Source organism: Girardinichthys multiradiatus, chromosome 7 (genome assembly GCF_021462225.1).
Source record: "Girardinichthys multiradiatus isolate DD_20200921_A chromosome 7, DD_fGirMul_XY1, whole genome shotgun sequence".
Taxonomy (NCBI): domain Eukaryota; kingdom Metazoa; phylum Chordata; class Actinopteri; order Cyprinodontiformes; family Goodeidae; genus Girardinichthys; species Girardinichthys multiradiatus.
Genome location: NC_061800.1, coordinates 41,437,500 through 41,461,869, shown reverse-complemented (window position 1 = coordinate 41,461,869; position 24,370 = coordinate 41,437,500). Strand labels below are relative to the sequence as shown.

The window sequence follows — 24,370 nt, the reverse complement described above, 5'->3', positions numbered from 1 at the left end:
TCCCAAAGGGAAATTAAATAATCAATCAGAGTTAAGCAGCCTCACAGATTAGGGGTAGAAGATGCATTTCAGTCTGGTGGTTCTGCTCCTGATGCTCGTCAGCCTCCTGCCTGGGGGGCAAACAGCGTGTATGTGGGGTTAATAGGATCCTCCATGATGCAGGAGGCCCTTTTCCTGCATCTGGTGGTTTAAATGTGTGAGGCGGAGGGTAGGCTGCCCCCCACAGTCTTCTGTGCCACCTTCACCACCTTCTGCAGCTCCCTCCCCTCTTCTTCAGAGCAGCTGCCATGCCACACAGTGATACAGGAGCACAGAACCATCTCAACCAGACGCCTTTTCACAAAACAGAGACGCTGGTGTGCCTTTTTCACCAGGGTGGAGGTGTCACCCTCCATGTGAGGTTAACAGCCAGGTGTAGGTACCTGAAGCTGGAACCCAACTTCACGGCTTGAACTAGCTGTTATATTTTGTATAGAATGAGCGACTGAAACAAAACCAGGAGGAATCTGCTTCATTCTGAGTCGACTGGTTTCACTTTAAACCCTGAGTCATCCCCAGACGATCTGAGAGGAGTATTCGGGATGAAGAGGCCATCTGAACATCTGTTACATGGCTTTACTTTTCAGACCACCTCCTCTGAGCTCATAATTCAGACAGTGTCTTCGTGTTCTATAGGCCTGTCCAGGTCCTCCACGTCTGCTCCTCATAATCATCCCGTTGTCTTTCATCACTCCGTCTGTCTGTCTTTAACTCATCAGAAATCTGTATAACTGTCGATGTCATGTTGTTTCATATGCAGACTAATGTAATGAGACACTGAATACCGACAAAAAACATCAGAAACTGCTTGGTGAATAAAAACAGGAATTCCTCTTTCAGCTAAACTCAGTCGAGATCTGATTAAACTAGAGATCCACAGATTGTTCAGACTGGAAACAGATGATTTAAACAGGTCTTATTCTAACTTTAGTTACTACAAATTTTAGCAACTTTTATCGTATCAATTTAATGTGATATTGCTGTTTAAACAATTAATAATCATGGCAAGTACTCTTATTTGTTTTTGACTATATTGTTCCTTTACATACATACAGTACAGACCAAAAGTTTGGACACACCTTCTCAATCAAAGTTTTCTTTATTTTCATGACTATGAATATTGTAGCTTCACACTGAAGGCATCAAAACTATGAATTAATACATGTGGAATTATATACTGAACAAAAACGTGTGAAACAACTGAAAATATGTCTTATATTCTAGGTTCTTCAAAGTAGCCACCTTTTGCTTTGATTACTGCCCCACACACTCTTGGTATTCTGTTGAGGAGCTTCAAGAGGTAGTCACCTGAAATGGTTTTCACTTCACAGGTGTGCCCTGTCAAGTTTAATACGTGGGATTTCAAGCCTTATAAATGGGGTTGGGACCATCAGTTGTGTTGTGCAGGAGGTGGATACAGTACACAGCTGATAGTCCTACTGAATAGACTGTTAGAATTTGTATTATGGCAAGAAAAAAGCAGCTAAGTAAAGAAAAACGAGTGGCCATCATTACTTTAAGAAATGAAGGTCAGTCAGTCCGAACAATTGGGAAAACTTTGAAAGTGTCCCCAAGTGCAGTCGCAAAAACCATCAAGTGCTACAAAGTAACTGGCTCACATGAGGACCATCCCAGGAAAGGAAGACAAAGAGTCACCTCTGCTGCGGACGATAAGTTCATCCGAGTCAACAGCCTCAGAAATCGCAGGTTAACAGCAGCTCAGATTAGAGAACAGGTCAATGCCACACAGAGTTCTAGCAGCAGAAACATCTCTAGAACAACTGTTAAGAGGAGACTGTGTGAATCAGGCCTTTATGGTAAAATAGCTGCTAGGAAACCACTGCTGAGGACAGGCAACAAGCAGAAGAGACTTGTTTGGGCTAATGAACACAAGGAATGGACATTAGACCAGTGGAAATCTGTGCTTTGGTCTGATGAGTCCAAGTTTGAGATCTTTGGTTCCAACCACCGTGTCTTTGTGCGGCGCAGAAGAGGTGAACGGATGGACTCTACATGCCTGGTTCCCACCGTGAAGCATGGAGGAGGAGGTGTGATGGTGTGGGGGTGCTTTGCTGGTGACACTGTTGGGGATTTATTCAAAATTGAAGGCATACTGAACCATCATGGCCACCACAGCATCTTGCAGCGGCATGCTATTCCATCCGGTTTGCGTTTAGTTGGACCATCGTTTATTTTTCAACAGGACAATGACCCCAAACACACCTCCAGACTGTGTAACGGCTATTTGACCAAGAAGGAGAGTGATGGTGTGTTGCGCCAGTTGACCGGGCCTCCACAGCCACCGGACCTGAACCCAATCAAGATGGTTTGGGGTGAGCTGGACCGCAGAGTGAAGGCAAAAGGGCCAACAAGTGCTAAGCATCTCTGGGAACTCCTTCAAGACTGTTGGAAAACCATTTCAGGTGACGACCTCTTGAAGCTCATCAACAGAATGCCAAGAGTGTGCGGAGCAGTAATCAAAGCAAAAGGTGGCTACTTTGAAGAACCTAGAATATTAGACATATTTTCAGTTGTTTCACACTTTTTTGTTCAGTATATAATTCCACATGTGTTAATTCATAGTTTTGATGCCTTCAGTGTGAAGCTACAATATTCATAGTCATGAAAATAAAAAAACTCTTTGAATGAGAAGGTGCGTCCAAACTTTTGGTCTGTACTGTACATAAACATCGGAGGACACTAGTGAACAAACAGCCTCATGAAGACCAAGGAACACAGCAGACATATCAGGGATAAAATTGTGGAGAGGTTTGAAGTAGAGTTAAGGTTCTGAAACTATATCTCAAACTTAGGTAATCACCTGGAGAACTGTTGGGGCCCATGGCAACTCTGGAGGAGCTGCAGAAATCAACAGCTCGGAAGGGAGAATCTCTCAGTAGGACATGAGTCTCCACAAATCTGAACTTTGTGGAAGAGTTGTTAAGATAAAAGCCATTGCTTTAAGAAGTCATGTTGGCAGTTTTCCACAAGGAATGTAGCCACAGACATGTGGAAGAAGGTACTCTGGTCAGATGGGACCAACATTCTTCTTTTTGATCAACATGCAAAACACTTTGTGGTTGCACATCACCCTGCATACACCATCCCCATGGTGAAACACAGTGGCGGTTGCATCTTGCTGTGGTGATGCTTCCTTTAGTACAGACAGGGAAGCTTGTGAGAATTGATTGAAAGACGAATGAGAAGCTATTGGAAGCTGCAAAAGACTTGAGCGCAGGGCTGAGGTTCACCTTCCAGCAGCAGAACAATGTCCATAGACATACAGCCAGATCCAGGTCTGGACTGGAGGAAATTGGTCCAAGCATATTTAGTCCAGGTGGCACACCATGATTGGTCAGACATGATTGCTGCAGATGATCCTCATAAATATGTGTAATCACATTGGAATTAAGATGGTCAGTAATACAAAAAACTGAGAAGAGTTGTATAACTCTTTATGAAATAAAAATAAGACCAGGTAAATGCCTGATTACTAGTACAGGCCTGACCAGAGCTACAATGGAATGGTGTAGATCAAAGTATATTACAGTGCCAGAATGGCCATTCATAGTTTGGACCTAAGCCCAACTCAGAAACTGTGGCAAACTGGTACCTACAGACGTTTTCCTTCCAGTCAGAATTAACAAGAGATATCTTGGAAAGAATAATGGGCAAAACTTTCAGTGTCCAGAAATACAAAGATGGGAGAGACATATCTTTCAAGACTTGTAGCTGTAACTGCAGCAAAAATGTATATATATATTTTTATTTTATATATCCATTTTTATAATTGTCCTTTCACATTACAGTTACTACTTTGTGTTGACCAATCAAACAGAACCCTACAAAAACACTTAGAAGTTTGAGGCTGTGACAGGACACTATGTGAAAACGTCCAAAGGGGTGCAAATACTTTTGCAAGGAACTGTAGCCCTCTGCAAATAAGAACAAGCAGATACACTGCCTGGCCAAAAAAAAAGTTGCCACCAGAAAAAGAAAAGGTCACTCTATACAATATTAGCATATTGTGATAAAGTTCATTATTTTCCATAATATCATGATGAAAATTTAACATTCATATATTTTAGATTCATTGCACACTAACTGAAATATTTCAGGTCTTTTATTGTCTTAATACGGATGATTTTGGCATACAGCTCATGAAAACCCAAAATTCCTATCTCACAAAATTAGCATATTTCATCCGACCAATAAAAGAAAAGCGTTTTTAATACAAACAACGTCAACCTTCAAATAATCATGTACAGTTATGCACTCAATACTTGGTCTGGAATCCTTTTGCAGAAATGACTGCTTCAATGCGGCGTGGCATGGAGGCAATCAGCCTGTGGCACTGCTGAGGTCTTATGGAGGCCCAGGATGCTTCGATAGCGGCCTTTAGCTCATCCAGAGTGTTGGGTCTTGAGTCTCTCAACGTTCTCTTCACAATATCCCACAGATTCTCTATGGGGTTCAGGTCAGGAGAGTTGGCAGGCCAATTGAGCACAGTGATACCATGGTCAGTAAACCATTTACCAGTGGTTTTGGCACTTTGGCATTTCCTTCTCCCCAGTCTTCCTCCAGACTCTGGCACCTTGATTTCAGAATGACATGCAGAATTTGCTTTCATCCGAAAAAAGTACTTTGGACCACTGAGCAACAGTCCAGTGCTGCTTCTCTGTAGCCCAGGTCAGGCGCTTCTGACCCTTTTAATGATATGCTAATTTTGTGAGATAGGAATTTTGGGTTTTCATGAGCTGTATGCCAAAATCATCCGTATTAAGACAATAAAAGACCTGAAATATTTCAGTTAGTGTGCAATGAATCTAAAATATATGAATGTTAAATTTTCATCATGACATTATGGAAAATAATTAACTTTATCACAATATGCTAATATTTTGAGAAGGACCTGTATTGTGTGCTGCATGAGGCAGGCATCGTTGCACAGCTCATCACAGAAACTTTACACTCAGATGTTGACTCACTTTCTCAGTTAGAAATCAAATTCACGGTCATATCTGTGGAGAACTTCCTGCTGTTTTATCCAGGCAGCAGGAATGTGGATAAAATCATTTCCAGACCTCCAGCCTGATTTATGTTCTGATTTTTACGTTAAATTAAAAGTTAACCGAACCATCTAACCCTCCAGCTCTCTTACTTTTCTGGCTGTTATAACATTTACAGTTAGAGCCTCAGAAATTAACCTGACATATATGTTGGAACCAGCTACTTCCTGGAGCTGTTACATTAGCTCCGTTAGCCGAACCGAACCCTCATCCTTGCTTCCTGTCGGAACCAGCCGGCAGGGCAGAAAGAACCTCAGACCAGCTGTGTCCTAGACTCTGACAGAGGAGAAACAGACGACACATACCGACACATTCCCTTTGATTGACTCTGAACACTCACCTCCGACTGCTGCATCTGACGCTCGGCTTGCGCTCCACGCATGTACTGACGTCATCACGTCGATACAGAACGGTAACAGGCGAGCAAGAACAGCTGGTTTGTTGTTCGTCGTTTGGATTTGTTTTAGAGCAGAGTTAAAAACTCCAAGACTAAATAATCTGTGGTGAATAAGATTTCACTTAAACTCACACATTTTTATAATAAATAATTCATGAATTGTAAACTTGTTGATATTTACATCAAGACTAATTTTACTGCCTTTAGATAATGACTTTAACTTTTAACATTTTGTTGTTACACTCTTTTTCCAAAATAAATTAAATTCATTTTGTCCCTCAAAGCTCTGGACACAATACCCCACAATGACTTGAAAGAGGTTTGTTTGAATTTTTTAATAATTTAATAATGATAAAAAGAATCAAAAAAAGATAGCATATGTGCTAAAGCGGTTGTGTCACATGGGCCAAAACCGTTATGTCAAAAGTAGTTGCGGTCCACAAATCTATTTGTTTTAAATACTTTTTTTACCTGCTCAACAATAAACTATGCATGCAGTACTTCAATTAAATAAAGTAATCAGATTTTGTAGGTAAGGAATGCATAAATTTGCCTCAAAAAACAGTTTGGAAATTTCTCTGCGATCAATTGCTTTTTATTTCAGTCGCCTAAAATATAATTTTTCTATTATGAACAATTATAACAAGATTCAAGTCAATCTTTCTTTAAAAAAAAAAACTTAGTTTAAAAGTCTGCCTTTGAGTAAAAGTCACTATATACGTGTGGTCCTATTTGTCATGAAATTAAAGAGAATTTAAAAAGCATAGCTGTTAAAACACATATGTTTTGTGTTGTCCACAACATTTTCCATTGTAAAAGGATTTAAATTTGTGAGTAAAAATGTTTTCCTAAAGATTCTTCATCTGCATCAATCCACTGTGCTGGCTGTGTTGTATAAGAACAAACCACCCGCTGCAAAAAGTTGGTTCCTGACATCCATATCAATGTCACTTTTAGCCCCATGACACATTTTCATAGCAAACATATTATCTGACCTCTTTCAGCAGGATAATGCTCAATGGCACAAAACAGAAAGTCTTTAGGAACACATTAAGTAGCACAGCAACCAGTCCGAGGTGTTGACCTGGCTTTTTATTTCCACAGATATTAATACAATCAAGAATCTGTGGGATGTTCTGGTCGTACAAGTCCAATCCAAGGAGGCCCCACATCACAGTTTACAGGATTTAAAGGATCTGCTGCTAACACCATAGTGGCAGTTACCACTGCAAACCTTCAGTGATCCAGAGGAGTCCATGCCATGATGGGTCATGGCTGTTCTAGCAGCAAAAGTGGAACCACATTAAATTTCCCTTTGGGATTAATAGTCATTTTGAATTTTTATTGAATTGAACACACTGTTATGCTAACATGAGGAGGGTTAAAACATCGTCATCTTTAGGGTGGTAATGAATAAAACAGAGATGCTTCAAGAAGAATAACACGGCTTTATTAAAATTTAATTTGGCTACATTTATTCCAACATAAAAAATTAAACCATAATACTTCAGACATTTTTGGACTTCCTTCATCATCAGTTCTTCATCCTCTCTTCAAAGGCATGAATAAAGTGGATTCTTATTAATACAGTGCTTGCACATAAAATGTTGTATCAAATGTTCCCCAAATTTAGATTTTTTTCAGTAGCTTCAAATGAAATAAAATTATACGACCTGATCGACTTTTATGTTCCAAGATTTGATGATGGAACAATTTTACCAAAATATATTTCTGTGAGGAACCCTAATACTGTACACTACAGTAGGAAATAAATAAACACAGCAATATAAAAGGACGCACATAAATAAAATGGAAATTTCTCAAATAAAAAGTGAAATTATTGTTGGTAAATTCAAAAATTAATACTGTAAAAAGTACTGTCATGGAAAAAAACAATAGAAATTGCACCAACAGTTGTAAACTACAAATGGCACCTATCTAAAGTAATACTGACAGGGTGAGAGGACAGGTGTGTCACTGCACAGGAATGGCACTTTAGAAACAGGTGAAAGGTTTGCATATAAGGCTTTCTCTGGAGGAAAAGGCTCCGTCCTCTTTTTCCAGACAAGCCCTTTAATTTTCCACTCCTGCCTCTCCGATTTAAGACTGAAAACTCACACAGGTTTAACTATTCCTTTGCAGAAAAAACAACAACTCAAGAGGCCCGGAGTCATGTGATTTGTTGGCAAAATAATAAAGTCGGATAAAAATATATATAAAAACGTCACATTAAAAGGAGACAGAATAACATTAACACTGACATAATGTGAACGAGTGTTCCAGGCTTCCCTCTTTAAATTTTTTTTATATTTCTTTTTTATTATTTTGTAGTGATTCAGGGAGCCAAGTGCAATTTCCTGAAGTGGTTTTATCGAACACAACAAGACACAGAGGTTAGGAACATCAGAGCACCACACAGCTTTCAGGCCTTTATAATACTGTACATTAACAAGCGCTTCACTTAGTTTATTAGAATAATTATTATTATTACTTTTTATTTTCTTCTTATTTTGCATAACATGGATTTTAAACCAGCGGGTCCTGCTTCATGATTCAGGTCAGTGGTAATCCTGCAAACTGAAGGTTAGGGTTGGCTTACTTTAACATTTAACGATCAAAAACTTGGGTCGTACTTATTCAGGCTAAATGGACACCTCTTCATCAGGGCACTTCACGCTTTAGCTCTCAATGTTAAATGTTCATAATTTTTCAAGTTCAATCCGACAGATTTTACAGCTTCCACTTCCAACAGAACCAGAAATCTAAGTTCTGGTTTAACACTGAGTAGAGTACCTTAATGTGGCAGAAAATTTACATTTTATAGGCTGGTGGAAAAAGCTAACAGTTAACAAGCTAAAAGCTAACAGTTGACCAGCTAATAGTTACCAAGCTAACTGCTAACAAGCTATCAGCTAACAAGCTAAGAATGTTTCTTTCCTTCTTTGCCATTACCCAACTTTCCAGCTTGGTTGTTGTGTACTCAACCTTTGCTGGTATCAGAAGAAACTATCTGCTGTCAGACACTTTAAACTGACCATGCGTCAGTTTGTACCAACTAAAGGGGCATTTAATAATATTTCTTAACAGATTGCTCATAATAATTTGGTATTGATCAAGGGTCATATTTTATGAGTCAGAATTGTATGTAAAATGTGATCATTGTCATAAATAATGGGAATACGTACACTAATGGTAAAAACTAATTTAATTGCAAAAATTAATTAAAGCTAAAAATTGGCAATTTAAAAATGATACTTAATTTTTTTTTTTAATTCAGACTGAACATGATAAACGAGAAAAAAACGTTTTCTTATTCTTTTTTGTAAAAACAACCGATTAACTCAGTGGGAGCCTGACTGATGTCAGACAGGGATCAGGTGTCTCACATAACCCTCACTCTCATGGGATCGCTGTTGACTTTATATGGAAGCCTGATGTATAACACTAACTCGGATATAGATCTGACCAATGACCAACATCCTCTCAGCCAATCAGACATCTATTAGCCTTCATCATGAAGCAGAAACTGGACCTCACAAACCTCACAAACAAATCTTTTTTCCCGTTCTCTTTCCTCCATCAGTCCAACATGCCGTCTGTCTTCCCTTCTCGTGAACAAGTGTCCATCAGCTGTGCTGAGTCTTTGCCCCCTTCATCCATCAGCGAGTCCATCTGGCTCCTGCTGTCACCCTCCTCCTCCTCTCTGTTCCTGAAACTTGCGTCCTGTCCATCTGTCATCTCCTCATACATCTTATTGTCCACTCCCTCCTCCTCCTGTCTTCCTCCTCCCTTTCTTCCATCTCTAAAGATGGTACCACTGTCCTCCGGCTGTTCCTCTGGATCGGAGTATCCGAGAGGCCCGAGGCCTTCCAGGTAGGCCCTCCTCATCAGCAGTTCGCTGGGCTCCATACCTCCAGCCAGTGCTCCTACATTGGTCTCCCTCTCGGCTGCCTCGCGCTCCTCGGCCTCCCTCTTACAGTAGGAGTAGCGATGGTTCATGTGCTGTGAGTATGAACCAGAGTGGGAGAAACGCTTGCCACACTTGTCGCACTGGTAGGGTTTCTCCCCTGAGTGGAGGCGTGAGTGCTCGATGAGGTGGTGTTTGTGTTTGAAGGCCTTCTTACAGATCTGACATTGATGTGGACGTTTACCTGGAGACACACAGAGGACAGACAGCAGGAGACTTTAAGGACAAATCAAACTTCTTCAGGACACAAAAAAACAGCAGAAACTTTATCTGTGAAAGCCATCAGTAACAACACATTTATTGTTATCCTGATGATATCGACAACCATGCCTAATACATTCACAACATCTATCAAAGTAACTTAAAGGTTGCATGTAAATAAATTAATGTCAGCAAAAACCATATGTCAGTAGTTAAAACGTTTATCTTAAATATTACACAGATTCATCACACACACAGTAACGTATTTCAGTTGTTTGTTTCTGTTAATTTTGATGAGTATGGCTTAGAGCCAATGAAAACCAAGTTCAAATTCTCATAACATTATGCTACACAAAAGCAATGTAAAAATTATTTTTAAAACAGAAATGTTGGCCTACTATAAAGTATTTTCATGTTGTGTACAGTATATGCTTTCATCTTTTGGTCAGGGCTCCTTGTGCATGAATAACTACATCAGTGTGGCGTGACATGGAGATGATCAGTTCTGCTGAGAAGATCAGGTTTGTCTAGGTCAGTTTCAAAGTGGCCTTCAGCTTGTCTGCAGTGTTGGCTCTGATGTCTTTTGTCTACTCTTAAGCTATGTCTTAACACAAAAATTGGGTAGTTGTGGCTCATGTCCTGGCAGTGATTCTTGACGTTCTGACTCCAGCTGAAGTCCACGCCTTGTGGATCTCCCAGTGGCTATTGAATGGGCTTTGCTTCACAATCCTCTCAATCCTCACTGATTGTGACTGATGTTGGACAATACTAGTGTAGGCTATTTATTTGTACTATTCTGTTTTAAAAATAATTTTCTATTTGTCTCATGAAAACATTGACAAAACTTTCCATAGCAGCAACTTTAAATTGTGTCTGGTTATGCTGTTTGTTCATATGTTGCCATGACAACTGTGAGATGCTTGAAGGTTATCAGGGGGCATGAGGCTTGATGACATCACGGTGCCAGATTTAACCTGAAGAAAAGCATGAAATCTGCACAGTTGTCTTTCTCTCTCTCTCTCTCTCTCTCTCTCACACACACACACACAAAGACACACACACCCTCTTTGCTGGATTTACTACAACTCCGTATGGGTGGACATTTCTTCCATCTGACTGAGCAGGATGCTTTCCCTGCTGCCAACTGGCAGACAGAACCCCATCCAATCAGGCATCCCACGCACACATGCACCAAAAACACAGCTTCACACACATCCAAAGCTTCTCAGACACATGGAGGCAGGTTGTTCCTAAAAACACACACGGAAGACCTGAAACATCCACCATAACTGGCACACTAAAATGCACACACACCTACACATACAGTAGTAAATATAAGTGAGGCAGTGTTCTGCTCCAGTGTTGGGGAGGTAAATGAAGGATGATGCAATAAAATGAAAGAGGTCAAGGTGGAGCAGGTGTTTACACACAAGCACCAACTGCATGGTCAACACTGATTTTAAGTGGAAACGTTGACATGTCTTAAGTTGTTCAATGAATGTGTTGTACATTTTTGGCTTTCTGGCTACATTACAGGTTCTGAGAAAAAGTTTGTTTAAACTGATGGCTTATACATACAGTCATGGGAAATACTTTAGCAGCAGTAATTATCAGTAGTTATTTTCTGTAGAACCTTATCAGTCTCTCAAAGCTTCTTGCTCATTGGGGTTTGAATACATTCATTTCTGTACAGCTCTCGTCAGGTCCCAGCACAGCATTTTAATCAGACAGAGGTCTTGATTTTGATTAGACCGTTGCTACACCCTGATTGTTTGCTATTTTAGCCATTCTGCAACAGATTTGCTGCAGTGTTTGGGATCTTTGTCCTGTTGATGACCCAGTTTGGCCCAAGCTTCTGCTGTTGGACAGATGTCCTCTGATTTTACTCAAGAATAGTTTTCATGGTCAATGTGTGCAATGTCACCAAGTTCTCTGGCTACTAAACAAGTCCGAATCATCACGTCTCCACCACCTTGTTAGACAATTGGTATGTTTTTTTTTTTTTTTTTTACAAACATCTGTACTATGTGCTATGGCCAAAAATCTCTACTTTGGTCTCGTCTGTCCAAACAACATGAGTCCAGACATCGTTCTACTGTAAAAGATTGTAAAACAGAAAGAGCTAATGTTATATTGTAAACTGAGGCCTGCAGGAGTCTGAAATGGAACCCCTCATTTATTGCAATTTTTCTGAACATAGCACAGTCTAAACTTATGGTGAATTAGTTGGGATGTCCTCTACTTAGAAGACTGGCAGCTGCCTTAATTTCTTTCTATTTCTGAGTAATCTTTTTTTCATTATAATGATAGATGTCACACTGTTATTAAATGGCATTATAGCCCTTCCTAGATTGATTGATGCCAACAATTGTTCAGTCAAACAAGTAGATTGTTCTGAAAGGAACATAAACAACTATGGGAACTTATTTCAGATTTCACAATATTAACATCAGTTTGAGTTCAACAGGAAACAGCACTCTGTTGAGCTTTAGGCTCCATATTAAAAGGAAATAAACAGAAAACATTAAAATGTAAAAATGAAAAGCAAACAGAGTTCATACAGGAAAATTCAAACCTCAAGAAAATGTAACGTAGAAACTGTTTACATAACACTACTGAATTAAACATGAGGTCTGTGGGTTTAAATACTGGCTGCCTGTTTTTCTGCTCAGGATTACTTTTTCTGGACATAAAAATGACGGGATGATGCAATGCCGAGAAAGACTATGAATAAAACAGGTAGGATGGCAATTTATCACCTTTACGAAACTGATTTCTGGTTTAAAACTCCTCTCTGTTTTGAAGAAAAGTTACTGAAAAATGGTACTCTGGCACCAGATTTATTTACGGAAAGTTCTCCTGCTGTTGGTCTGTCTGCAAGTTTAACTGCACTAAAACTGCACAGGAAACAGTCATCTCAACAGTAATATCCAGTGGTTTAACTCCATATCACCGTTGCATTCGACACAGGTAACCATAACATACTGACTAATAGACTGGAAGAGTAGGAGGTGTGGTCTGACACTGTTGTAAATTGGTTCTGGTCTTACTTTGCAGACTGAGATTATTTTCTGTCATTTGGAAAATATAAATCTGAGCATACAAAGATTATTTGTGGAGGTCCTCAAGGCTGCTTTCTTGGACCACTATTCATATGCTACCCCAGATTATGGAGCACTGCATCTCTTTCCATATGTGTGGTGATTACATGCAAATTTATATTTTTGTGTTACCACATGGCCACAGTCACTGAGGCCTTGTATTCATAATATCAACTAGTGAGTCAGAATTTCCTCAGCTTAATAAAGAAAACATAGCATACATTTTTTTAGGCCCCAAAAGCACATGATTATGATCACTGTCATGGTCCTAAATGTTAGTATGTCTGAAATATTTCAAGAAAATGCAGTATTTCTCACAGAAAAGGATTACAGTAACACATGTTTTGCTATACACATGTTTATTCCCTTAGTGTGTATTGAAACATAACCAAGAAAGGAAGGAAAAAAATGCAAAATGGACAGAATGTCACACCAAACTCCAAAAATGGGCTGGACAAAATTACTGGCATCCTTAACTTAATATTTGGTTGCACACCCTTTGGAAAAAATAACTGAAATCAGTCGCTTCCTATAACCATCAATAAGCTTCTTACACCTCTCAGCTGGAATGTTAGACCACTCTTTGCAAACTGCTCCAGGTCTCTCTTATTGGAAGTGCGCCTTTTCCCAACAGCAATTTTAAGATGTTTCCACAGGTGTTCAATGGGATTTAGATCTGGACTCATTGCTGGCCACCTCTGAGCTCTCCGGTGCTCGGTTGCCATCCATTTCTGGGTGCTTTTTGATGTATGTTTGGGGTCATGGTCCTGCTGGAAGACCCAAGATCTCAGACACAAACCCAGCTTTCTGACACTGGGCTGTGCATTGCGACCCAAAATCCGTTGGTAATCCTCAGATTTCATGATGCCTTGCACACATTCAAGGCACCCAGTGCCAGAGGCAGCAAAACAAACCCAAAACCTTGAGATTGTTGATATTTTTCCACAATTTTGGTTCTCATGTCCTCAAACATTTCCCTTCTCCTCTTTCTGCTGTCCATTCTTAGTGTGGCACACACAGACACAAAATGCAAAGACTAAGTGAACTTCTCTCCTTCTTATCTGCTTTCAGGTGTGATTTTTATTTTGCCCACACCTGTTACTTGCCCCAGGTTAGTTTAAAGGAGCATCGCATGCTTGAAACAATCTTATTTATCCACAGTTTTGAAAGGGCGCCAATAATTTTGTCCAGCCCAGAGTTGGAGTTTAGTGTGACATTCTGTCAAATTTGCTTTTTTTCCTCCCTTTTTGTTTAGTTTTAATACACAAAAAGGGAATAAACATGTGTATAGCAAAACATGTTACTGCAATACTTTTCTGTGAGAAATACTTAATTTTCTTGAAATATTTCAAGGGTGCCAACATTTAGGGCCATGACTGTAACTTGCCTTGTCTTGTCTTGGAATATAAAGGTAAAAACTGTGCTGTTAAAATGAGTCATGTTTAACGTGAAGCCATACAGTAGGTTCACCTTTTCTGCTGAGCTTAATCACAGATTTACCCTGTTTCCAGGGTAAAGCTAAAAAGTGAATGTCTGTTTTAATTAAATGATTCCTCTGGATCTTCACTCAGACACAAACAGGAACTAAAACCAAATTCCCCCCCTTTTATCACAGTCTGAAACTGATGTTGCCAAACATGTTTTTTCTCATAGTTTCAGTGATCGCCTCCACAACCAGCTGCTGAAAGAAGAGAACGTGTTAAAGGCAGCAGCCTGCAGAGAAAAAAAAAACAGATCAGAAAAGCTACGAGTGGGGAGCTACTTGAGAAACAAAAGTAAAGAGTTGAGATTGAAACAAAAGTGTGAAGGAATTGAAGATTAAAGGAGAACGGGGGGTTAAAAAGAAATGTCCAAGTGTTATATATACCTGTGTGCTCATATTTGTGTCTTAGGAGGGAACTGGTCTTCTGGAATGTTTTGTCGCACAAGTCACACGCGTACATACCACTTTCAGTCTTCTTAATCTTCTTCCTGGAGAGCAGCGAATCGTTGTCTGTCAGGTCGTCCAGGCCTGACAGATAGTCCGCCGTCCCGTCCAGCAGGTCCCCCTGAGACAAAGACATAGCTTCAGTCATAATCCCACACCTGTCAACTTCACGCTCCGAGACACCTTCTGCCATCACCCCCCTCCTCCCCCGATGATCCCAAGTCTGGACAGGGCTTAAAGGCCCAACCTGGGTAAGTCCCTTCATCCAGGAGACATTTCAAAACAGGTGGGGGAGGGGGATGGAATGAACGAGGTTGTGCAGGAGATGTTCCAGGTGACTTTTTAAACAACCAAACTATGGTCAGAAGCAGTCCCTCTTTTAAAGAGGTGCTTTTAGACCAAACGCTCCTTCAAGGTTGTTTTACGTCTACGTTCACAACTGCGATTGTTGTGTTGCTGGATGATACATCAGTCAAAACATTAAGAACTATAAAACGTTCCTCCCTTATGAAAAGGTCCTTTGGATCTGCAGTAAAGATGCATGATAACATGCTGATGGGCAATTGTAAAACAGTGCAATGATATCAATTGCAATTAGGCCTTATTTATCCTATTTTATCCTTCCTTACAATGTTCCAGTCACTCTCCATGGGCCTTAGCATTTCAGTCAAACAAATCTATACCAGGTGAGGGCATCAATGAGAAGAAAAGTTCATTCATCCTGTACATACAGTATTGATACTGGTATGATGTCTATGATTTAATATATTGTGCAGCTATCATCTGCATGAACTTTATGAAGGTTCCCATCACTCTGAAGACAGCTCTTTTTTTTCTTTTTTCACTCTAAGGCACTGTAACTCATTGTTGATCACACAACTGCTGAGACAGAACCAGTTCCAACTCTACTTTAAAGAGACTTTCCTAAAAGTAAGTTAACATAAATGGATGATCGTCGATTCAAACTATGAAGAAATTGAGTGACAGTGAAGCCCACGGCCAATGGAGCTATCTACCAACTAAAAGTTTTTTTCACTTTAACTGTAATTTGAAGGTGTGCTACTATCAGTCTAATATGCCTGCTCATGTGCCAAAACAATACAAGTATCACTTTCTATGTGAAAACAAAAACCAACCTTAATAAAATAAAATATAAAATACAACTTCTTTTTATCGAGCCCTGTCTCTGAGTTCTGTTTTACACTGTGTAAAACCTTTTAAAGACTCATATCATCTTACAGTCTTCATGCCATGGTATTAAAACTCATCAAGAAATTTTCCTGCTCATTCACATGACAAGTCAGAGACTTTCAGAGCCCAAAAAGTCCCTAAACTACCAGTAGATTCAAGGTTGTGAGTAGAACTCTGGTTTAACTCTGCGGAAGAGTACATGAAATAATACCAAGTACCTGTTAAGTCTATACCTTTTTAAGTCCATAGCTCATATGGCCAACACTCTGTGTCTGCAGAGCCATCATTCTCAGGTTTGACAATCTTTGTAATAAACTGACCATGGTGAAAGGACATAGGAGAACATTTTCTATATCATGAACTAGTTTTACCTGAAAACCTGTCTTTCGTTGGTACTTTCTTCTCTGCTGCATTTCTGCAAATGTTGCAGCCCCTGTGGCATAGGTGTAGGCCATGTGGGGCAGGAAGCTCATGGGGTCAAGGCCTGGGTAGGGTCTGAGGCCTGGGATGGTAGCCTGAGCAGCACTTATGAAGGTGGGTGAAGGAAAGGCTCCATGGGGTGGCAAAGAGGTATACACAGGACCACCAGCAAAGGGATTAATCCCAAAAATTGGACTGGTGCTTTTCTCCAGCTGATGGATAGAGTTTCCACTACTCTCAGAGCCCAATACTTCCTTCTTAATGTTGACAACCTCTAAAGGTCCAGATCCCTGTTCACGTCCTGAAACCTCGCCGTTGTGCTCAGTGATAAAACCATTGGGCCTTAGTCGCTTCTGTGCCATGTGTTTGGGAAGCGACAAATCCAGAGGAATATCCCCATGGGCATCCTCAGAAGTCAGGCTGTTTGGAGTGTAAGAGCTACTTTGGGAGTGTTTTGATGAAGTGGAAGACAGGTTTAGGGGAGATGGAGTGTTGCTCCTCAAGGGGTCCGCAGGATCTAGTGGTTTGTCCGCCTTTGGCTGCCTGTTGGCTATAAACTGATTGTTGTTTGAAAGTTTGTGGGAGGCATCACTGTTAATAAAGCCATTGTGTAAATCAATAACAGGAAGAGACCCCGGAGACCGACTTAAACTGTAGTCTGGTCCACCAGGCTCATGAGTGGGTAACTTTTTCCTCAAACTGTCCATGTGGTTGTTTTGACTTTTCCACTGTAAAAACCACTCCTTCACAAACTCTTGAGGAAGGCCGACAGCAAGGGAAATCTTAAGCAGTTCCTCAGAGTTGGGGTCAGTGTTCATGGCAAAGTAGGCCTTCAGCACTGACATGTGGTCCTTGAAAGGGTTGGTGGGGTTGTTTGCCCTCTCAATTCGGGACAGTTCATCAGCCCTCGGCCCTCTGCAGCCAACAGGACTGCTCTCTGGCTGCTGAAGGACTGCTTTTATGTCCTCATTCATTTTACACAAGTAGCGCTCATGTTGGTGAAGGGGGATTGGCCCGGGGAAAGTTTCCTTGCAATATTGACAGGAAAATGTCAGGAATTGGTTCTGTTCACCAGACCACTTTTCTTCACTGCTGAGATCAACTGATTTGTTTGGTTTCTCTTTCTTAACTTCCATTTGCATTTTGGAGTCATTGATCAGGTTCTTGGCCTCATTGACCTTTTCCAGTGTGTAGTCAATTATACTCTTGGTAGGACTACTGTGGCCTATCACCTGAAAGCTGGCCTGTGCCTCCATCTGGGCACCCAGCTCCTTCATATAGACCCTAAGCCTGGACAACTCCTCTGGATTTCCATCCATCTTCTGCCTACAAACAGTGTTGCCCACGATCTGGAGCACCTTTTGGACCTCACTCAGGCTGCTCCCAAGAGGTCCCGTGTAGCCCAGCAGAGAGAGATCAATCCCCATGCTACCCAGTTGTTGAAATGAGGCTTGTGAGGAGCTATGGATACCCAGTGGGCTTCCGCTACGACCATTTAGATAGATTCCTGGTCCCCCAAACCCATGCTGCGAGGCCATTAGCAGCCGGTACTCATTAAAGTCCATTGGCTCGGTTTTTATGTCCAGCTGACCTTGCTGGTCTTGCAGGCCAAGGGGTCGCCCACTTCCAGGTGAAGAGGTTGTGGAGTTTGGAGAGGAACCAGGTTTGCTGTTGTTCCCATTGCGTACTCGTCCGTTAAAGGAAACCAGGCCGATGCATTTCTTGCTGCTAATGTGGGAACTGTAGGATCCCGAGTGGGAGAACCGCTTCTTACAGTTGGAGCATTCGTACGGCTTTTCACCTGCAACACAACACAAGGATTACTTCCAGCCTGAAATCACAGTTCTGTTTTATTCTGCAGACAGAGATTCGTCCTAATGTTTCAAACACTGAAAATTCAGTTCATTACAACCAGGACTCCCTTTCTGACTTAATTAAGTTGCTCAGTCCTCATTCAGGTCAGGAATAACCCGATTTTCATTTTAACCTGCTCAAGCTGCTGATCACTTATAAAGTAGGTCAAAAATCCAATTTTTGGATATATGAAAATATGTAATCCTGATAAAGACACTTTATGTAAACATGACGCTCCCTCTGCCCCCTCCCTTCCCTGAGGACATCTGTGGACCTGCTCAGACCTTTGTGGCCGGTTGATGAACATTCCAACGTACCATCAAGGACAATGGCCTCTGGGACAGTGCTTCATGGACTTACTTGCACACACACACATGCTCAAGATAAACATATACACCCCCTCACACCACCTTCACCGTTCCCGGCATGATGTTGTTTTGTAAACTTGTTGCTTCTTTGTGCTGAGGGTTTTTGCAATCTCAAACTGTATCCTGCTAAGGATAAAGTGTGAAATATGATTTTTTTCCCTCTACTTACCTAATGTGGCCTCTTTTCTCATCTAGCAAGGGCAGCGCCTGTGAGTGGGCAGCAAAGCCTCGGTGACCCATCCCCCCCTTGTCTTGTGTCATGATGTATGTTTGGATGGGTTGTACTGGAATTCTAATTTCCCCTCGGGGATCAATAAAGTATCTTTGAATTGAATTGAATACACCATCAACAATCTCATTTGTAGAAACTTTTACTTTACCATTGGATCAATGTGGCTTTTTCAGGGTGAAATGTTAGAAAATAACATGTTTCCAGATAAAAGATGGTTTTCTCTTCCACATTTCCCCATCATCAGGAGCTCAGAGACCTGTTCCTGTTTTATATTAAAACTGACCTTACTTTTATTATTTATTTTCTTTGTATGAATATGTTAAAGAAAATAGTTTGGTTAATGATCCTAAAGAGGTTATAAGACAGCTCCATCAGGATACTGTGTTTATTTTTACTAATAAACTGCACCTTCTGGGCTCTTTCTCCAAGTCTGTGTCTGGTGTTTTATCAGTGAACAGGGTGGTAAACCTGTGTGTTCATCTGTTCCCCCACCACTCTGCTCCACTCACCGCTGTGAATACGGAGATGCTCCTTCAAGTGATGCTTGTACTTGAAGGCTTTTCCACACTCGCTGCACTTGAACTTGCGGTTTGCAGCTCCTTCACTGAGCAGTGGTGGCTGCAGAGAGGAGAAACCAATTAGAAGGGAGGAGGAGGAGTGGGAGTGGAGCAGAGAGGATAGAAACAGATTCTCCTGGAAGTCTGAGGGCAAAAAGCATTCTGAGAAACAGAGTGGGCTGACTGTTCACAGGCAGCAGTTTCTGGTTGAGGTACATTCCCAACATTTCAAATGCAAATACACACATAAGCAAAAACACAGAGTGATGGGGGATGTCCTCCCTCCACAACAGAGTGGAAGCTCATGTCCTTTCATTTCACATAAAACACAAACACTGAACAGTCATTTTGTTTATTCAGCAGATAAAACACCTCTATAATCTGTTTGCTGTGACGCTGCTTAACCACAGAGAAAAGACACGATGAATAGGTTACACGTCATTTGGAACCATTAATGACATTAATATTAGGGGTAAAAGGAAAACACTGAATTCCTACATGCAGATTCACTGTGAACCTCTGGGGTGTGTCTGTAGGAATGATGTTAGGACTGAAGGAGAAACATGACAGTGAGGCTGATTGTCTTCAGCTATTCAAGGAGATCCATCCATCCATCCATCCAGTTTCTGAGTTAACGGTGCAGCTCAGGGGTCTTGATAAGGTGTCTCGTTGTCTCCTGTGAAAAACCTCTGGATGTTTGGCATGTCTGTGGTGAAACATGCACTGATCTGAGTTCAGCCTCTCGTCTCGGTTTAACGGTTTAACTCAGGGTGTCCTCAGATAAACACTCAGAGGATTATGATTCTCCAGCCCAGCAGGGAAAAGACCATCTGGTCCTGGTTCAGTCTGTGAGGAGGTCTGAGGAACTGTAAGATCCTGACAGCCGACTGCTTGGATAAGGTAATCCCATTACGATCATGGTGTAATTGGAAAATGGAATGACTTGGAGCTTAGTTATTGACTCTAATGAGACTCCTGGATCCTATGGAGCAGAGAACAGGCGTGTGCAGGAAGCATTTAACACAGCCTCATCATTAGATTAAAACACGAAGTGATGAGCTGCATTTACAGGCTGCACGCCCAAACACAGCTGCCGCCGCAGGAAGAGACTCCGCCTACACAGGATGCATTTGCAGTGGTTAGGCGGGGCTACAACTAATAGGTTATCCGAACCTAAATCACCACAGGAGGACTGAAGAGCTCTGATGATACTGAACTCATTAGAATCATGAGCTAATTCATATGATCATAGGTCAATAAACTAACTGTCTGTCCATCTTTCTGTCTATCTGTCCATCCCTCAATTCAATCCAACTGTTGCTCATGTAGTGCAGGTGTGTTAGCTCACCTGGTCCATAGGGGGCTTGTGAGTGGTCATGTGGCGCTCTAGCTGAGATCGCTGGGTGAAGGTTTCGGCACAGAGCAGACAGGTGAAGGTCTCTTCAGTGTTCTCATGTCGATACTTGATGTGTTCCTTTAAAGATGTCAGTCGCTTGTAGCCGCGCTCACAGTACGGACAGGTGAGCAGCTGGGCGAAGTCGTCTGGAGCACTGGAAGGCAAGTCTGCGGGGAAAGGTCACACAGGATCCTTTAAAACCAAAATACTCAAAACACAGCTCGTTGTTTTCCATCAGGTCTGTAAACCTCCTGATTGGGAGAATCCTCCATAATTTGTGTCTACACCTCTACGAAACAACTATTTAAACCTTAATTTTATCAAAACTCAATATTACACTATTTTCTATTTTTTTTTGCTCATAGTGTTTAAGTTGTTGTTTATTATGATTTTGTTTAGTCCATCCTCTCACCGTGTTCGCCCTCATCCTGAGCAGCAGCCTCAGGCGTGTTCAGCCTTGTTACATCCTCCGGGGCTTCCGGGTAAATGATGGCGGTGTCGCTGCGCTGCAGGTACTCGGCGATGGTTGCCTGGTGACCGTCGTCATCTTCCAGCTTCCGTTTCAGGAAGAACTCATCTAGCTTGGAGATGCCGTCCAGTCGTCTCCCTGAGAAAATGTATAAATGAAGAAAAGATGATTATCAGCATAAAAAGATACACCTGAAAACACATGAAACATTGCTTCCCTGAGTACTGTCCTGTAGGCGTCCTGCCCTCATTCAAACTATCTTACAACTCTTTCTAATTTGCAAAACTACAGACCTGATAATGATGAACAAAAAGTTATGGTTTACAGATCGAGTTCGAAATTAAAGTTTAATTGAAAAATGTTTTTATGTCAAACAGAATGATTTTAGTTTGGTTAATCTGTTTTTCTTCACTGTGTTATGGATCAAAATATTGATTATTGATCTCACCTGCACCATTTTCCACTGCCTGCAGAGATGCCTCAGATGCCACAGCCTCGTACTCGCTGCTGTGCTCATCTAAGGGAAAAAAACACAAACACCTTATTTTACTCCTTCTATTTCTTTCATCCTCATGGCTGTGCCCCTGGTTCCTCCCTAGTTCCTAACTGGTTCTTCACTGGTTGTTCCATCCACTTTCTGGTTCTCCTCCTGGTTATCTTTCTATCTTAATAATTCTCCTAGTTTTTCCCCATGTTCTCCTGGATCTTCTCCCTGTTTCTTTGCTAGTTCTCTATGTTTTTCTCCCCATGGTCCTCCACCTTGTCGTTACCTGGTTTTCCTTCTGGTGATTTCCTGGTTTTCCTTTTTTGTTCTTTTTCTGGGTATTCCTAGATTCTCCACTGATATTCCATGGTTCTCCCCATGGTTCTCCTTCTGGTTCTTTCCTGGTGGTCACCCAGGTACTGTTTTTAGTTGTCCTCCTGGTTCTCCCTCTACCTCTCCTCCTGGTACTTCCCATGTTCGTCTGGTTCTCTTCCTGGTATTCCCCCTCTTCCTGTTTTTGCTCCTGCTTCTCACCCAGGTTCACATGCTTTGGTTCTTCCTCCTTTCAGACTCAGCAAACTAATAGCTAAGTTTTTAATGACTTAAGTAACAGAAGATCTGTGTTCGGAAGACCTCAATTATTACTGTGAAGAAGCACCACCCGTTCTAACCAGGAGAATGCAGGAAGAACATACAACATTTCAGTCTGACTCTGAGCTCCTAATTTGTTCAGAAACTCACCGATACATCCGTCCTCCCCCCTGTGCTCTGAGTCCTCTGGCTTCCTGTTGGACAGCAAGGCGTAGCCAACCCTGGGTGATACCTCCGGAGTCGGGACACCAACTGGACTGCCTGCCTCTTCATCCTCTCCTCCTCCTGTGAAGCTGCTGTCATCACGGAGCAGTGTCTGGTCATCCTCATCTGTCTCTGAGGTTGTCTCCAACACAGTGTCATAGTTCAGGACTGAAACACAGAGACAGAAGAGGAGTTAATCCTGCTGATAAAACATCTGGAACCAGCTCTCCATCTGGATCTTCATCCAGAAGAATCAACCAAAATTCTTTCTTTAATTAGCTTCCTGAATGAATGTTAGAATCTTCTTACACTAATTCAGCTCACAGTTCTCTGCTCGTCTCCTGCCCAACACCTCGTTAAGGTCTTACACCTCGTTAAGGTCTCACAGCTCTGTCTGTAACTAAGCTACACATACACCCTGGGCAGGACGGACCTTGAAAGGAAAGATACATTCTAATTCCATCTAATTGATAACAGCGCGATTGATTGTTTTTAAAGCGTGCTAGATCAAATTATTTGAGCTGTGATTTCCTCTGAAAGAAATGGTTTAAGCATCCTCTGACTCCTTTATGACTACTTTTTTAGTGCGGTGTTGTTTGTCAGCTGTGTGTCAGTTGTGGACTTGAACTGACTTGAACCTGATTGAGGTGAATTGTGTGTGCAAGGGTGAGGGTTGGGGCTGGGAGTGTGGGGGGATACATGACATCATGGGAACAGCCTGCAGGCGGGAGTCCAGCCTTAGAAACAGCGTCAGATTTTCAGCCTCGTTTAGTGAACACAGATTGTTGGAACCCTCGTCTGTGTCTTATCACACTTCCTGCTGCAGATTTGATCTCCCACAGGAGGCAACAGACAACCCCCCCCCCCACACACACACACACCCCCCGACCCTCTCAGCTACACGGAGATTAGTCTGTTCATAATATGATCTTTGTCTGCAGCCGCTGCAGCTCTCGCCTCCCGGACAACTGCGCAACAGGTGCAAATTAAAAAGGGAGCCACGGTGGGCTGGGCTCAAATCTGCTGACCTGGGCTGAATACCAAGAGAGAGGGGGGGGGGGCGTGGGACAGGCCCGGCTTTAATAAGAGGTGTGACCGCTTCAGAAGAGTAAAGCCCTCTGTGATCAAACAGAGAGAGATGGAGCGCTCTCTGTGTGGTCCAAGGTATACGTGGGGGTCTAATGTGACCCCCCCACATAGGGCCAATGTGCTCCCAAACCACCCCCTCTATTATTTTTTTCTTTCCTGACTGAAAGAATGTAAGCTGCAACAACATTCAGTTGTTCCAAAGCAGGGAACCGATATATCCTCCCTGATCAATAACCAATAACCAGAATCAATCTGGTGCTGGTAAAATCAGCTGGTATCAGCTGATTTTTTAGCTTTATTGATCCAGTTTGTTGCTGCTCAAAGAACCCAGCCGGTTACGCAGATGGATCACCTTACTGTGGACGTGCAAGAAGTTAACTCTTACCAGTATAAGTGAGGTGTTTAAAATCAAGTCAGAAAAAGAACAGAGATATATGAAAGTTTTACAAAAAAAAAGTATTTTTTTGGTAAGAAAACCCAGACATCCCTCCACTCTGCAGCACCTTCCAGCTCGTTCTGCTGGATTCCAAAGTGTTCCAGGGTAGAAAAAACAAAAGAACAGATTTCTCCTACGCGCTGTGGGTTTTTCATGGGATCTCTTTCCAGTAGAAGCTGTCAGGAAAACAATGTTCATTTCAGCCGCTTGTATCCAGGAAATAATTTTTTTGGTCATGATGAATATAGGGGTGGAACATATCTTGATGTACAGATGGAGAGCAGATAACCAAATATGTCCGTCCACCAGCCGTGAACCATACACTGAGATACTTCAACAGCTCCACTTAAAACAAAGAGCAAGCTAATACCTGGAGGG

At 41.7% G+C, this 24,370-nt stretch overlaps 2 protein-coding genes across 7 annotated transcripts in view; both read right to left on the bottom strand.

Annotated features, from left to right (window-relative positions):
• gtdc1 (glycosyltransferase-like domain containing 1) overlaps positions 1 to 5,516 on the bottom strand; it is a 30,232-nt gene extending 24,716 nt beyond the window's left edge. For 2 of the 4 annotated variants that reach the window (XM_047371445.1, XM_047371447.1), the window contains exon 1: positions 5,449 to 5,516. In XM_047371445.1, coding sequence (XP_047227401.1) covers positions 5,449 to 5,490 — 42 coding nt within the window. In that variant the 5' untranslated portion in view covers positions 5,491 to 5,516. The remainder of the gene's footprint in view (positions 1 to 5,448) is intronic. The other 2 variants (XM_047371444.1, XM_047371443.1) reach the window with 2 other exon arrangements.
• Positions 5,517 to 6,933: 1,417 nt separating this feature from the next.
• LOC124871844 (zinc finger E-box-binding homeobox 2-like) overlaps positions 6,934 to 24,370 on the bottom strand; it is a 45,276-nt gene continuing 27,839 nt past the window's right edge. For 2 of the 3 annotated variants that reach the window (XM_047371440.1, XM_047371441.1), the window contains 8 exons: positions 22,414 to 22,635; positions 21,637 to 21,705; positions 21,132 to 21,326; positions 20,672 to 20,886; positions 19,276 to 19,384; positions 16,264 to 18,113; positions 14,642 to 14,822; positions 6,934 to 9,656 (listed from right to left, as the gene is read on the bottom strand). In XM_047371440.1, the coding sequence (XP_047227396.1) occupies positions 9,085 to 9,656; positions 14,642 to 14,822; positions 16,264 to 18,113; positions 19,276 to 19,384; positions 20,672 to 20,886; positions 21,132 to 21,326; positions 21,637 to 21,705; positions 22,414 to 22,635 (3,413 nt within the window). In that variant the 3' untranslated portion in view covers positions 6,934 to 9,084. The remainder of the gene's footprint in view (positions 9,657 to 14,641; positions 14,823 to 16,263; positions 18,114 to 19,275; positions 19,385 to 20,671; positions 20,887 to 21,131; positions 21,327 to 21,636; positions 21,706 to 22,413; positions 22,636 to 24,370) is intronic. The other variant, XM_047371442.1, reaches the window with a different exon arrangement.